The sequence below is a fragment of the Hylobates moloch genome, unplaced genomic scaffold (assembly GCF_009828535.3).
Source record: "Hylobates moloch isolate HMO894 unplaced genomic scaffold, HMol_V3 SCAFFOLD_1, whole genome shotgun sequence".
Taxonomy (NCBI): domain Eukaryota; kingdom Metazoa; phylum Chordata; class Mammalia; order Primates; family Hylobatidae; genus Hylobates; species Hylobates moloch.
This window is the reverse complement of record NW_026652276.1, coordinates 9,305,764-9,321,591: the sequence shown is the minus strand read 5'-3', so window position 1 is coordinate 9,321,591 and position 15,828 is coordinate 9,305,764. Positions and strand designations below refer to the sequence as shown.

The 15,828-nt window shown below is 58.3% G+C and overlaps 2 protein-coding genes across 2 annotated transcripts in view; both read left to right on the top strand.

Annotated features, from left to right (window-relative positions):
- The window catches only part of DIS3L2 (DIS3 like 3'-5' exoribonuclease 2), a 480,187-nt gene extending 476,333 nt beyond the window's left edge, over nucleotides 1-3,854 (top strand). Inside the window, exons 19-22 of the mRNA XM_058429965.1 lie at nucleotides 1,429-1,563; nucleotides 1,613-1,981; nucleotides 2,110-2,285; nucleotides 3,653-3,854. Coding sequence (XP_058285948.1) covers nucleotides 1,429-1,563; nucleotides 1,613-1,981; nucleotides 2,110-2,285; nucleotides 3,653-3,854 — 882 coding nt within the window. The remainder of the gene's footprint in view (nucleotides 1-1,428; nucleotides 1,564-1,612; nucleotides 1,982-2,109; nucleotides 2,286-3,652) is intronic.
- An 8,520-nt stretch (nucleotides 3,855-12,374) lies between these two features.
- Nucleotides 12,375-15,523, top strand: ALPI (alkaline phosphatase, intestinal). Its single transcript, XM_032753840.2, has 11 exons — nucleotides 12,375-12,473; nucleotides 12,556-12,672; nucleotides 12,787-12,902; nucleotides 13,106-13,280; nucleotides 13,357-13,529; nucleotides 13,775-13,909; nucleotides 14,005-14,077; nucleotides 14,208-14,342; nucleotides 14,425-14,616; nucleotides 14,829-14,945; nucleotides 15,057-15,523. The coding sequence occupies exons 1-11, from the start codon at nucleotides 12,404-12,406 to the stop codon at nucleotides 15,368-15,370; spliced, it is 1,617 nt and encodes a 538-aa protein (XP_032609731.1). The 5' UTR covers nucleotides 12,375-12,403; the 3' UTR covers nucleotides 15,371-15,523.
- The last annotated feature ends 305 nt before the right edge of the window (nucleotides 15,524-15,828 follow it).

Genomic DNA, 15,828 nt, shown 5'->3' with positions numbered 1-15,828 from the left:
GAGAAAGCCATGGTCCCCACCCATCCCACCCGACCCTGAGCCACCTCCACCAGCCAGGAGGGGCCAGGGCCCTTCATCAGCCTCACCCAGGTCATCTGGGGAACTGGGCCACCACTGAGAACAAAGTCCAGACATGTCTGGGAGTGGAGGCTGTGCCCACCTCCCCCGGAGACTTGCCCTCGACTTAACCCAGGGCCCAGCAGGGGCTGGAAGGGAAGTGGAGTTAGGGAGCTGAGCAGGTCACCACCAGCTGTGCCCTGGGTTCCAGGGCCCGTGTGCACAGAGTAACGGGAGCCGGCTGTCTGGCCAAGGGCACAGGAGGGTGAGTGTGTACAGCAGCCAGGGCGCAAGGGAGCCAACAAGACACACAGGAGCGACCTTGGACCTCTGCAAGGAACCCGTTCACTTGCCCACAGGCAGTAGCACTGGCCTTGACACCCAGCCCTGAAAGCTCGGGGACTGCAGGACAAGCAGCTTCAGGGGCTGTGGCCCCAGCTGGGCCGGGCTGTGCGCTGGTCCCTAGAGACTCTGGGTATCTCCCCTGCCCCAGTCCTGCCTCCTGCCCAGCACGAGGGCCTTTGGAACTCAGCCCTCTGTGTCTCAGCCCCCGGGAGGGTCAGGTGGTTGGAGATGAGAAGGGCCGAGGCTGGCAGGCCGGAAACTGCCTCCCTTGGCTGCTGTGGGGTGGAGTACCAGGGGGCACAGAGGTGCTTGGGTGAAGCGTGGCTTCAGCTGGGTGGGATCAGTGCCAGAGGGGATGAGGTCAGCTCCGACCAAAGGTGTGTGTAGGTCCGAGAGGAAGCGCCAGGAGCCTGAGGCCTGTGTTGCACGGGGCAGGGAATGGCATCCTGGGCTTTCTCGCCTGCCTCCCACTCTAGCCAGATGGAGCAATGGACTTGGCCTCCTTGATCAAAGACCCACAGCCTCCTCAGCTTCTGCTTGTGTCTCCAGCAGACAGCGTCTGCAGCCCCCGGTCATACATGGCCACAGCCTTCTCCCTCCTCCTTCCTGGGCCAGAGTAGCAGCCCCAGCCCCATGCTGGGGAGGGGTAGACCAGAGAGGGTTCCCTCCTGGTGGTTCCCAGCAGTGACTCAGCAGCAACAGCACATGTCTGGGCCATTCTCAGTGCTGCTGCCTTGAGGGCATTTGGGAGGTCCAGGCAGGCCAGATTTGTCTCCTGCAGAGAAGTATGGGCACCCCGGGCTCTGCCCAGCCTCCTGGCCTCCCCTTGGGTCCCCTTGTGCAGAAAGGGGCACTGCTCCTGGCCCTGGTCCTTCCTGGCTTTGCTTAGCAGCCAGCAGCCTGTCAGGTCTGTGCACACCAAGGCTGCCGATAGCAAGGCTGCCGATAGCAAGGCTATGGGTGGCACAAGCCCTCTGGGACTGGCAGGAAAGCTCTGGGCTGGCCAGGCTCTGACCCACCCTGCAGATGGCACTGTACTTCTGCTCGGGGCTGCTGCGGGACCCGGCACAGTTCAGGCACTATGCACTCATCATGCCCCTGTACACACACTTCACCCACAGTGGGTGCTCGGCCCAAGACCATTCAGCAGTGACGGTGGAGGTCGGCGACCCAAGCTTAGGGGAACCTGGCCTGAGAACTCTCCCTACAGGCCGGTGCTGTGGAAGCTGCAGGGGGTCCACAGCCAGCCCTGGACACAGCCGAGAGGAGGGCGCTGACCTTGAAGGGCTGCTTTCTGCTGCCCTGGGAGCTGGGTGCTGGGGTCCTAATCTGTCACCTGGGGCGGAGCAACATGCAGCGCATCCCCCAGCCATCGCCCTTTCCCACTCTCCAACCCCCACCCTCATGCCCCATACAACACCGCCCACAACCCTGCCCCCTCTTCCCAGGCTATAGGGAGCGACTAGACATGGCGCCCGATACCCTGCAGAAGCAGGCATACCACTGCAATGACTGCCGCATGGCACCCAATCGTGTGCAGGAACTCAGCACCGGTCTCTTCTTTGCCGTTCTGGTCAAGGTGAGCCCTCCAGCCTGGTGCCCCTCACCTCCCTCTGGCTCCTGACCCTCCTGGGCACCTACTCACCAGGAGGCCTCGAGCCCAGGGCAGTGCCAGGAGGTGCCATGGCTGCAGCACTGTCCCTGCAGGAGAGTGGCCCCCTGGAGTCAGAAGCCATGGTGATGGGCGTCCTGAACCAAGCCTTCGACGTGCTGATGCTGCGCTATGGCGTGCAGAAGCGCATCTACTGCAACGTGAGTGCCCTGGGAGAGCCCGGGGGTGGGCGGGGCAGCCCAAGCCATCCCGCACTGGAGGGGTACACGCTGTGATGAGTCACACTCCACCCCTCACTCCCCCAGCCCCAGCACAAAGCCCACCTGATGGGCCTTGCTGAGACGCCCAGCTCGCCCACCCGGGATGGTGGCTCCAGGCCCAGGGTCAGGCCTGGCCCCCTTCCCCAAGGACCCAGGAACCAGAGAGCAGGCCCCTCCATGGCCAGTACAGCTCGGCAGGGTGTGCAGGCTTTGGGGACTGTATCTATAAGAACATGAAGGAATGAAAGGCCAGAGAATGGTCCTTGGCCGCTCTGGAAACTGTGTCCCCTGAAGACAAGGAAGAGAGCTGTCCGTGGCTCCGCTTCTGCCCTGAGTGACTGTTGATTCACCGTTCTCTCCAAGGGGACATGGGCCTGTCCTAACACCGCCTTAGGGGCTTGGCTCCAGCTGGCCCTGGGGTCTGCAGGTCACCACCTGGCCCCTGTGCCTCGCTTTGAATTTCCTAACATCCAGGGTGCCCTGGGAGTACAGTGCCCAGCCCGTTGTGCGCAGTAAACATGGTGTACATAACCTGGAGCTGGGCAGAATAGGAAGGACAGAGTCCCCCAGTGGACCCTTGGGGCTCTGCGTGCTGCAGTTCAAGCCTAGCTCACCCTGCAGTGGGCCCAGCCCCGCCTGCACTGACAGATGGCACCAGCAGGGAGCGCAGTGCTCCACCACCACAGTTCTCTGTCCCTACCTCAGTGCAGTCAGCCCTGGACGCCCCCACCACTTGCCCCTAATAGCACACAGAGCCAGGGGCCTTCCCAGCCCCCACCCCTGGCCCTTGGTCACTGTCACCTGCTGTCTCAGCCGAAGGTGGCCTGGCAGGGCCTCCCTGAATCTCCCTCCAGCCAGGTAGGGGTGGGCCAGGGCCGAGGGCTGCCTCCAAGCAGTAAAGCCCTCCAGGGTGGTAGGGCAGGTGGCCCCCTCTGTGTCCCGTCCCCCTTAGTCCTGGCAAACCCTCACCTGCCTATTGCGGTGCCCCCTGCCCTCTTCTGTGTCCCCTGGGCTCCCCCAGCACTGCAGCCTCCTGGGTAGGGTTTCAGGACCCCCAAGCCCTCCCAGCTCACCCAGACCCTTCCTGAGGGTCCTGCTTTCTGGCACCACCTTCCCTTCCTTGGGGACAACCACAGTGGAGAGAGGCGGGCTCTGCCTGTCCCGCTAATGCACGGGTGCTGGCCTTCTGGGGTCTTTTTAAGAACCTGATGAAAGCTATGAGTTTACAAGCAAGAAATTGTCTGGCACCGTTTTCACCAACAACATGCCCTGAAGGCGGACCCAGGCCCTCAGGTTGTGTTTCATAAGCCTTGGGAGCGCTCAGGATGCATCTGACTTCCCAGCTCTGCCCTGACCCAGGGCATTCATCCCGGAGCAGGCCCCCGTTACAGACAGGCCTAGAAGCAGAGGCTTCTAGAGGCCAAGGGAGGGTCCTGGGGGTCCTCCTGCAGGGCCGGAGGCAGAGCTGCGCCTCGTTATCAGGCCCTGCCGTCTTTGTCCCCTCACGGCCAGGCTCTGCACAGGTCATCACCATCTTCAGCCTGGTGGAGTTGGTCCTGCGGGCGGCCATGGCCCTCTAGTATAGTGCTGTCCTGAGGCAGCCGAGCAACCAGGGCCACCTGGGCCCCGAGGAAGAGGAGGAGGAGTAGGTCGAGTTTGAAAAGGAACCTGAGGGCTGATGTGCTGGCCAAGCTTGGCCGACCCTCCTGCCCCACCCCGCTAGCTTTAGGAATAGGACCTGTTGACACCAAGGGGGATTTTTAATTTAGATTTTAACAACTCAAGGGTTTGCTTTTGGTTTTACTTTTGCATTTTATTTAGTGTTTGCAGCTCAGTTTTTAAACAAACTGCAGGGGAGAGGATGGAGCTGGAATGAAGGCTGAGACCTGGCCAGCAATGAGACCGGCTCCCCGCCTGCCCGGGTCCCACTGCCTTCTCCAGCCCAGGGAATGGGGCCTTTTCTGCAAATCAGTGTCAGGGAATAAAATCAAGTGTGGAGTGCCATCTGGTGTGTGGGGCACCTCTGGGAAGCCTGGGCAGTGGAATGCCCCTTGCACCCAGGGCAAGGGACCCAGGTCAGGCTCCACCCCTCACTGCTGAGCCGATGTCACCGCCCGGAACCTTCCTGTCAGTTCCAGCACGATTCAGAGTCGGCTACGTGGCAGATTGATGCCGGAGTCTCATTCTGCCTGATTAAAAATGTAATTAGTATGCAGGACTGAGAGCGCTCCCGTCACCCTGACGCATGTGACTGTGTCCAACCCTGCCCCCACTTCCTCTCTGCACCAGCTCCGCAGGGCCTGGTGGGGGTCATGGGTCCTGCAACACCCTCTCCCCGCAGTTCCTTGGTCAACACTCTGAATGGCCCTGTCTATACCCTGGGTCTGAGTCAGTGCCCTGGCAGCTCCAGGCCCAATCCTGTGCTCTGGGGACAGAAGCAGGCCTGGGCCTCGGGGAGGGGACGAGGGCCCTCCAGTGCCTTGCCAACCTGGCCCCATTAACCACCTAGTGTCCTGAGCACCCACAGATCCCACCTGCATCGGTCCCAGGCAGAGCTGGCCGGCCACTGGGCAGTCCCTTCCCCAGCCAGCCTGACCCCAGCCTGCACTCCTCCCCCTCTGTGGGGGAAGCTCTGTGGCTTGGCTTCCCCGAGAACTGCCAGAAACTAGGATGAAAGCCGTGGTGAGCACGGCCTCTGTTCCCCCGCACCATTTCCTGGGGTGTCGGGATTAACAAGCTCATTTGATCTGGTTACAGTGAATTTTCTTCAAAGAAACACTCAATAGGGTCCCTTGTCAGAGTGCCTCGCAGCGCCTGAACGACAGTGACAGGGCACGGCTGCCTTTGTTCTGCCACCGTCAGACGGGGCTGGCTGTGGGAGGCAACCAAAGACATCCCGCACCTGCCCTGGGAGCCTTTCCCTCCTGCAGGGCTCAGCCACCTCAGGCAGCCTTCAGTCTGTGTGTCCTGCCACCCCCGAGATGTCCCAGAGGCCACGGTCACCCTATCTGTTCCTGTCCCCAGAACCTTCTCCTGGAGCCAAGTATCTGCAGGGACAGACAGGCGAGCGTCTGGGGGTTTGGTGTTGGGGTGGAGAAGGCTGTGTGGTGCTGCCCCGGCCCAGGCAGCCTGACTGTGACAGCCCCAAACAGAAGACATCCCAGCCCCTTCCCCTCCCCTCTATGCTGCCCACCCTCTGAGGAGCAGTGGCCAAGTTCCTCTCTGGGCTTCTCAGGCCAGGCTGACCCTGTCCCCCAGGGCCTCCCACAAAGCCTGGGAGCTGTTCCCTCACAGGCAGCACAGACCCAGACGGACACCTGTCCCTATGTCCCAGTGCCCCCAGGCCCCAGTGAGGAGTAGCCAGGGGGGTGAACAAGGGGGTTCCTGCTGCCTGGACTTGCTTGGGAAGCAGATGCTGGGCTCAGACGTTCTTCAGACAGCCTCACCTTCCCTGCTGGCCCCAGAGCATGGCAGGTCCCTGGAGCCGTGGAGGCCATGGCAGCCCCAGCCCACCCCACATCATCTGGGGACGTGGAAACCGTATCCACGAGGGTCAGGTCAGGTCTCTGCCTCCAGGTCAGAGGCAAGGTTGTGCCCAGCCAGGACCTGGGCTCAGGCCCAGGCCACCCCCACACCCTACCCAGAGCTCAGAGAAGATGGCTCAGTCTTATCCCCACGCCAGTCACGCCGAGCCGCCCATCTGCATTCACTCCTTCAAGGAACATGGTTGACTCAATCTGGTGCCGCGCATTCACAGGATGGCTCTCCATGGGTCCACTGGGGGCCCAGCCTCTTATGTGGCCCCTCGCTAAAAGGACTCAACAGAAAGGGTGACCAGGCACCGACCCTCATCTAAAGGAGGACTTGGCCATTCCCTGGGCTGTGTCACGGCACCTGCCAGCCAGGGCCTGGGGCACAGAGCAAGACTGTCTTTTCCTCCGGGAGACACCGTGGGGGAGGGAGGGAGAGGTAGACACCACCAGTCTCATTCCATGACCAGGGACTGGCGATGCTCAGAGGCCAGTGAGTGTGTTCCCCACCCTGAAGGGTCAGTGCTGGCCCCCTGGACCCAGGGAAAGATGGCGCAGGCAGTGTCCCAGCCTGGGGAAGGAGCTGGAGCTCCCAGAGCTTGCAGCCACCCTCCTGGGGAGAGACTGACGCCTCCCCAGTTCCTGTTAGGAAGGACCTCAGGAAAGAACTGGGATCACGCAGCCTGGGGTGGCAGCCTCCTGGTCCTCGAGGAAGATGTCAGGCCGCAGAAGGGGGGCACGGGCATGAAGCTTGAGAAGCAGGCACCAGAGGAGGCGAGGCCTGTGCAGAAGCAGCACCAGAGGCCACTGCAGCGGCTCCACCACCCAGCAGCGCCGCCACGAGGCAGGAAGTGGGAGGCCAGACAGGAGGGGCTGTGATCGCCCAGGTGCCAGGAGGAAGGGCTGAGAGGGGACAGTGCAGATGTCCAGAGAGGCCTGGTGGGGATGGGCCGCCAAAGTCACAGGTGGGATGGGCTTTCTCCAGGGAGTTCTACAGCACAGATGGTGCTGCTGGCCTGGCCGTGGCCAGCTCTGCACATGAGCCTGCCCCAGTCCTTGCTGGGCACAGACCAAAGAGTGGTTCCTGGGTTGGAATCACAGAATTCAGGGGCTGATGGCAGTCGGGATGGGAATTGGGAGGGGGGAAGTGAATTAAATATTTGAGCCCTGGTGGAGGCTACAGGATGTGATATCTTTCACGTTAAAGAAGGTTCTGGAGAAGGGGATGATTCTTGGAATGATGAGTATTAGTTTCCACATGCCTGAGTTTATGTTCCGGATTTAAAACCTTATTGTAAGATCATCTCTTTGAACCTTCTCTCTAATTGTGGGGTTTTATGGTTTGGGGGAAATTTTACTTATTTTTGTTGTTGGTTTTTTGGTTTTTGGTTTTTTGAGACAGGGTCTGCCTCTGTTGACGAGGCTGGAGTGCGGAGGCTGGAGTGCTGTGGGGCGATCGGGGCTCACTGAAGCCTGCACCTCCCTGGCTCAAGAGATCCTCCCACTTCAGCCTCCCCACTAGGTGGGAATACAAGCAAGTGCCACCATATCCAGCTAGTTTTAAAAATTTTTTGTAGTGATGGGGTCTTACTATGTTGCCAGGCTTGTCTCAAGCTCCTGGGCTCAAGTGATCCTCCCGTCTCAGCCTCCCAAAGTGTTAGGATTATGGGTATGAGCCATCACGCCTGGCCGATTTGCTTTTTAGCAGATAGAAAATCATTTGAGGGGGAAACTGATCCATTTAAATAATTTATTTTACTTAAAAAACAGTTTTGCTCAACCTCGTTCGTGAGCCGTGTTGTGTTCTTAATAGTACATTGCTCAGTTCTGGAAAGCACTTAGCCAGATATTTAAAAAGCAACAGAAATTGAAGTGCAAAATAGAAGACGGAACAAAAACTCTCCAATAGTGTATTCAACTTAACAGGTTTTCAACTCACCAGGGTGCTATTGGAATACAATTGTCCTCCTGGTTCCTGTCATACAAGATCAAAGTTAAACCACTGAACACGGTTGCAGCATCCTTGACTTCATACACTTTCCTTTCCACACATCCATATAGACGCCCGAAGCACCCTTCAGGGCAGAATTGTCTTTTGTCCCTCACTCTAAGGGGACAACCATGCACTAGGGCCCACCTGCCAGCCACCCCAGCCACTGTCACTACTGGCGGTGTTGGTGGGGGGACGAAGGAGGTGGCCAGATCAGGGTTCGGGGTGCCCGGCTGAGTGCCTCTTCGACTGAGCCCGTTCCTGAGCCTGCAGCTTCCCGCAGGCTGAGGCCCCAGTGCCCTGTTCGTGCCGCTGAGGGGGCTCCATGGCCTGTTGAGAGGCCTCCCCAGGAAGCCCATGGGGAGGAGGTTGGGGTGGCTCCTGCCTTGGGGGTGGGACAGTCCTTTCTTGTTCCCACCCCAGGTACCTGAGCCAAGTTCTCCTGTGCATGAGGAATGCCTGGATGTCCTTCCCTGGTAGGTGGGATGGGCCAGAGGGAAGTCCTGCCTACACAGCCCTTAATTAGGAATTTAGAGATTTGTGCTCTAGGAATGAGCTGCTTCTGCTGCCATTTGGCCAACTGTGTGGTGTGCAGACCCTCAGCTTGGAAACAGGTTTCAAGGATGTTCAGGACTTGCCTCGTGTTCATAAAGGTCAGGGTTCGCCTCTTCCCCCCGCTCCCCCTGCTAACTCTGCAGCAGGCCCTGCACTAATTAAGTCCCCGCAACAGCCCCGAGACCCAGGCTCTGTGAAAGTTGTCAGAATCAAAATGGAGCCACTTTTGTCCAACCCTAAGAGCAACAACAAAATAATGCGGCCAGGAGGTTCTGAAGGAGGGCCCTCCCGCACACCTGCCTATGATCAGAGCCCTTCCGAAGCCTCTGGGAAGGGCACAGATGCCTGCAACAAGACCTTTTGCCAGGACTTTGCAAGACTTTGCAGCTTGCTACGTGAGTCACAAGGACGGCTAGCCAGATGCACAAGAACACTTGCCTGATAGGCTGTGTCCACTCGTAAATTGACGTCCACTCCTGGGATAAGCCCCTGGAACCAGTGTTCTCTTCCTTTCAAAATAACCATGTAGCCACACTTGGTGGCAGGTGCCTGTATTCCCAGCTACTTAGGAGGCTGAGGCAGGAGAATCGCTTGAACCCAGGACGTGGAGGTTGCAGTGAGCCAAGATCGTGCCACTGCACTCCAGGCTGGGCAACAGAGCAACTCAAAAACAAAACAAAAAAAAACCGACGATGCACTGCTCCTTTTGCCTTTCAAAGCCCCCCTTGCCTCCCCTCCTCCAATGCGCCCCTAGTTTACTAAGGCTGGGGCTCTGCATGCAGTGCTGCTGCTTATTCCCAATTAAACTCCATAGTTTTGGAGAGCCTTACTCTGTTTCTTGAGGTTGACAGGACTATCATTCTTCTTGTTCGTAGATGAGGGAATTAAGGCTTGAAGAGGTTCTGTTCTGAAGGACACTCAGTAAGTGGTGGAGAGAGAATTTCAGCTCAGACCCAAAAGCTATTTAATTTACTTCTTTTAAATCCATGCTTCTTAGCACTCAGCTAGTCACGTATCACCTTGACAACTTTTTGCGATAGCCACATTACTGCCTGTGGTATGATTTGCTGAATATTTTTCTCTACATAAGCTCAGATTTGCCTTAAATCTGTTAGAAAAGGAAACTCATAACTGAAAAATGGAAGACCACCATCTCTTGCCATAAACAGAAGCAACTGTGTATTACACACACACCAAAAGCAGTGTTCTTACAGCCTTCTTAGATGCTTTGAGTCTAAAGCATGCTTTATCTTGTTAAAGGAGAGATGGCAAAGTTAGGGTGGCAGTGAAACTAACCAAAGGTAGGGAAACTATGCAAAGTCCACAAGGCATTTCTTATTTTTTTCTTTTTCTTTTTTTGAGATGTTGTCTCACTCTGTTACCCAGGTTGGACACATATCTGGTTGTCAAGGATTAGGGACGGGGAAGAGGTGGAGGAAAGAGGTGGCCTGGTTATAAAAGGTACCCTGTGGGGTTGGAGCTCTTCAGTATCTCAACTATGGTGCTGTTACACAAACCTACTTAGGAGATAAAATTGTATACACACTCCCACACACATGCACACGAATACAGGTAACACTGGGGAAATCTGAATAATAACTGTGGATTATGCCACTGGGGGAGACAAAGCAAAGTGCACAGACATCTCTTGTACTTTTTCTTTTCTTTTTTTTTTTTTTAGACAGGGTCTTGTTCTGTCACCCAGGCTAGAGTGCAATGATATGGTCTTGACTCACTGCAACCTCCACCTCCCAGGTTCAAGCGATTCTCCTGCCTCAGCCTCCCAAGTAGGTGGAGAGAGAATTTCAGCTCAGACCCAAAGCCTATATAATTTGTTTCCTGTGGAGGGACCACAGGAGCACGCCATTTCACTCCGTTAATTTTTGTATTTTTTGTAGAGATGAGGTTTTTCCATGTTGCCCAGGCTGGTCTCAAACTCCTGCGCTCAAGTGAACCTCCTGCCTCAGCCTCCCAAAGTGCTAGGATTACAGGGTTGAATCACTACGTAGGGCCTCTTGTATTATTTCCCTTTTTTTTTGAAACAGAGTCTCACTCTGCCACCCAGGCTGGAGTGCAGTGGCACGATCTCAGCTCACTGCAACCTCCACCTTCCAGGTTCAAGCAATTCTCCGGCCTCAGCCTCCCAAGTAGCTGGGACTACAGGCGCATGCCACCACACCCAGCTAATTTTTTGTATTTTTAGTAGAGATGGGGTTTCACTGTGTTAGCCAGGATGGCCTCGATCTCCTGACCTCATGATCCACCCACCTCGGCCTCCCAAAGTGCTGGGATTACAGGCGTGAGCTACCACGCCCGGCTTGTATTATTTCTTATAACTACTTGTGAATCTATAGTTCTGTCAAAAATTCCAACTTAAACATGAAACTCAGGGTGGCTATAAAGCCTCCTGACTCACCTTGACTTTGGAATCAATCAATCAATTAATTGCCTGCCCATTAGTGAGTCTCCTCTGACTTTTAGCCAAGAATGTTCCTAACTCAGCAAGATGAAGCAGGAGGTAGAGGAAACTAAGGGGGCAACAAGCAGGGGGCAGGAAGGGCCCATGAGGGCAACATCTTCCCTGAGAGCCCCAGGATGACCAGCGGGAAGCCAGGAGGGTGCAGGCAGGAGGACCCGGGAAAGCTCGGCCGGAGGGAGGCCCTAATCATGGTGGGGAGTGGGGCAGGGCAGGCAGAGGCTGGGCAGCAGGTGAGGTCCCCTGGGTTCTGAGGGCCAAGCCTGGGGTTTGAGGCAAATAGGCTTGAGTGGAGAAGGGGCTGCTGTGGTTGGGCTGGGGTGGGTGGAGCTGGAGGAGGCTTTTCTTCTTGAACCAGTTTTTGAATTGTGCTACAAAACACAGTACATCAAGTTTACCTCCTTCGCCATTTTCAAGTGTACAGGGCGGCAGTGTTGAGTACATGCACAGTGTTGTGCAGCTGATCTCCAGAACGTTCTCATCCTGCAACCTTGAAGCTCTGTCCCCATTAAACTCCAACTCTAACCCTAACCCTAACCCCAACCCTAACCCTAACCCCAACCCATTGCCTCCTCCCTCAGCCTCAGGCAACCTCCATTCCACTTCTGTCTCTATGTATGTGACTCCCCTAGGGACCTCAGAGAAGTGTGTTCATGTGTATTTGTCCTTTTGCACTGGTATATTTCACTGAGCATAATGTCCTAAGGTGCATCCATGTTGTAGCAGGTGTCAGGGTCACCTTTGTTTTCAAGGCTGCGTGATACTCCATTGTATGTGTGCACCCTGTTTGTTTTCTCCATTCTCTGTTGCTGGACACTTGGGTTGCTTCCAGCTCTTGGCTGCTGTGGATAACGCTGCTGGGAACATGGGTGTGCAGTATCTGTTCGAGTCCCTAGTTTGCATTCCTTTGGCTACACACTCGGAGTGGGATGTCCGGACTGGAGCAATACTTTCGAACTCAGCCTGAGGTTACCAAACTCCCTGAACTCCTTATCAGAGGCTACACTTCTGGGTGTCCCCGGGGCCCATGGAAAACAGACTCACCCCAGGCTCCATCTACCTGTGCAAGGGAACAGGGGTCAACCTCAAGTGTACAAGCTGCTCAGGTCAGCCCAGGCCTGGTTGACCCAGGGCACTGGCCCCTCCCCAGCCTGCATCCTCAGGACATAGGTGTGGGCACCCATACACACCAAGTGGGTTCTAGGGCAGCCAGGCCACCCAGCGTGCCTCCTTTCACACTCCTCTGGGGCTTGTGGCATTATGAGCCCTAACCCGGGCCCTGGCCTCGGCTGTGTGCTTCCAGTCTCACCTCTCTTCACACCTTGAATGAGGTGAACGAAGGAGTGGCAACGGGTCTCCCACAAGACACTGTGAGCCACACCCAGTCCCTTCCCTTCAGCAAGCTTGGCCTTGGGTCACAGGACTGGGCGGGGTCAAGATGGACACCAGGGGTGTGGGGAGGGAGGTGAAGCATTTACAGCCAGGGGCAAAGTCCTCCCCTGATTTAAACCCAGCCAGCCTGTGCTGCAGCCGGTTCCTGGTGTCCCCACTTCGCCTCCCTCCTGCTGCCTCCGAGACATGCAGGGGCCCTGGGTGCTGCTGCTGCTGCTGGGCCTGAGGCTACAGCTCTCCCTGGGCGTCATCCCAGGTAATGAGGCTCCCCAAGCTGTTCCACACACAGGGCGCCCCCTCAGCCAGGCTGACCTGATCTCTACTCTCCCCCTGGCCAGTCGAGGAGGAGAACCCGGCCTTCTGGAACCGCCAGGCAGCTGAGGCCCTGGATGCTGCCAAGAAGCTGCAGCCCATCCAGAAGGTCGCCAAGAACCTCATCCTCTTCCTGGGCGATGGTGAGTGAGCAAGGCCTGTCCAGCCCCCCAGTCCTCACAGCCCCGGCGCCCAGGACCTTCAGTGGTTCCAGGCCAGCCCTGGGGCCCAGGACTCACACATTTCTGCTCCTTCAGGGATGGGGGTGCCCACAGTGACAGCCACCAGGATCCTAAAGGGGCAGAAGAATGGCAAACTGGGGCCTGAGACGCCCCTGGCCATGGACCGCTTCCCATACCTGGCTCTGTCCAAGGTAAGGGCTGGGCCACCTCAGAGTCCTCCAAGCAGAGGAGAGGGGTCAAGGATATGGAGTGTGGCAGGAGGGAGGGAGCCAGGACAGCTGGGGCCTAAGTTAGGAGCTGGGAGCAGTTAGGATCCCAGAGGACCAGAACCAGGTCCCTGGTTGGGGTCTGGGTGTCTGCCCCGAAGTAGAGCTCAGGGTCTCTCCGTTCCCAGACATACAATGTGGACAGACAGGTGCCAGACAGCGCAGGCACAGCCACAGCCTACCTGTGCGGGGTCAAGGGCAACTTCCAGACCATCGGCTTGAGTGCAGCAGCCCGCTTTAACCAGTGCAACACGACGCGTGGCAATGAGGTCATCTCCGTGATGAACCGGGCCAAGAAAGCAGGTGAGCTGGGGCTCGCTGCGGGGCCAGGACCAGGCCCAAGACCTTAGTCACCAATCCTGACCTCTGTCACCCTCAGGAAAGTCAGTGGGAGTGGTGACCACTACAAGGGTGCAGCATGCCTCACCAGCCGGCACCTACGCACACACGGTGAACCGCAACTGGTACTCAGATGCTGACATGCCTGCCTCGGCCCGCCAGGATGGCTGCCAGGACATCGCCACGCAGCTCATCTCCAACATGGACATTGATGTGCGACCCCAGGGCCGAGGGCTGGGGCTGGGCAGAGGGGAAGGTGGGGGCACAGGCTCAGATCCAGGAAACCAAAAGCCTGATCTGGGTCAGCAGGGTCTGGAGGTGGGGTTGGGGACGTAGAATGTGCAACACAGGCTGGGCCATTCCCACGGCCCTGGGGAGGGGAGCCAGGGGCTGTGCATGAGGAGGGGGCACGGGGCCAGCCAGGCCCCCAACGCACCTGCCCTATCCACTGTCCCCAGGTGATCCTCGGCGGAGGCCGCAAGTACATGTTTCCCATGGGGACCCCAGACCCTGAGTACCCAAGTGATGCCAGCCACAATGGAATCAGGCTGGACAGGAAGAACCTGGTGCAGGAATGGCTGGCAAAGCACCAGGTGATGGGGGCTGGCGGGTGTGGGAGGCACGGCAGGGGGAGGGCAAGTATGTGGGTCTCAGGGCTGTGGGCTGAAGCCTGGCTCTGTCCCTGCAGGGTGCCCGGTACGTGTGGAACCGCACTGAGCTCACGCAGGCGTCCCTGGACCAGTCTGTGACCCATCTCATGGGTAATGACCCCCTTCCTGCCCTGGCATTCCTCAGACGGCCTCAGAGGGTACCGTCCGAGCCTGTGTGCACATCTGCCAGCACCCTTCCGCTTGCAGCCTGCCAATCACCACCAAGCTCCTTGTCCCACAGGCCTCTTTGAGCCTGGAGACACGAAATATGAGATCAACCGAGACCCCACACTGGACCCCTCCCTGATGGAGATGACAGAGGCTGCCCTGCGCCTGCTGAGCAGGAACCCCCTCGGCTTCTACCTCTTTGTGGAGGGTGCGTGGTGGCCCCTGGGGAGTGGAGGAAGGTGGGGCGGGCAGGGCAGGTTCAAGTATCCCCCCCTCTGGCCTTCCTGCAGGCGGCCGCATCGACCATGGTCATCATGAGGGCGTGGCTTACCGTGCGCTCACTGAGGCGGTCATGTTCGACGACGCCATTGAGAGGGCAGGCCAGCTCACCAGCGAGGAGGACACGCTGACCCTCGTCACCGCTGACCACTCCCACGTCTTCTCCTTTGGTGGCTACACCTTGCGAGGGAGCTCCATCTTCGGTAGGCCTGGGGAGGGTGCCAGGTGCTGCTGCATCAATTATGTGGGTGAAGTTTGAGCCGCAGTTTCCTCCTCTGTCAAATGTGTGTAATGCTGGCACCAGCCCTGTAGGGATCTTGTGAGGACCCAGCCCCTGCCAGGCGGTGCCTGGCACATAGGAGGCACTCCCACAGCTGTGGTCAGCTCAACTACAGGGACCCGCATCTCCCTACAGGGTTGGCCCCCAGCAAGGCTCAGGACAGCAAAGCCTACACGTCCATCCTGTACGGCAATGGCCCGGGCTACGTGCTCAACTCAGGCGTGCGACCAGACGTGAATGAGAGCGAGAGCGGTGAGTGAGGCTGAATGGCCCGTTCAGGGGGACCAGGGTGCCAGGGATGGGGACATTCGCGGGAGAGGGACGCCGCCTGCCTGCCCTGAACTGCACTCACCCTTCTACCAGGGAGCCCCGATTACCAGCAGCAGGCGGCGGTGCCCCTGTCGTCCGAGACCCACGGAGGCGAAGACGTGGCGGTGTTTGCGCGCGGCCCGCAGGCGCACCTGGTGCATGGCGTGCAGGAGCAGAGCTTCGTAGCGCATGTCATGGCCTTCGCCGCCTGTCTGGAGCCCTACACGGCCTGCGACCTGGCGCCCCCAGCCGGCACCACCGACGCCGCGCCTCCCGCCGGCACCACCGACGCCGCGCACCCGGTTCCCGCGTCACTGCCTCTGCTGGCCGGGACCCTGCTGCTGCTGGGGGCGTCCGCTGCTCCCTGAGCGCCCCACTCTGGAGTTATCCTGCTCCCCACCTCCAGGCGTCCTGCCCTGTTCCCCGTCCTGAGCTGCCACCTCCGGCGAACACATACAGGTGTCTTGCCGCTGGACCTTCACCTCCTAGAGATAAACCAGCTTCAGCTGGCACAGCGGGGCCCTTCTTCCCTCCGCATCCCCTTCAGGGAGCAAGAGCCCAGGGCGCCCTGGGAGCTGAGCCTGGGACTCCCAGGACCTCCCCCCAGGCTGCTCTCTGATTCTTCCTCCCAGCCCCAGAGACTGCAGATTTGTGCCATGCGGCTGCCTGCACCCCAGACAATAAAGGGACCAAAAGCACCCAGCCCCCACCCTGCCTCTAGCCTAAGGAAGACCAAGCAGGCCTGGACCCAGAGACGTCCCCCAACCCGGGACACGACACACCCAGACTGCTTGCCCCACCGTCTTAGCTTCAATCCTGGTAGCAC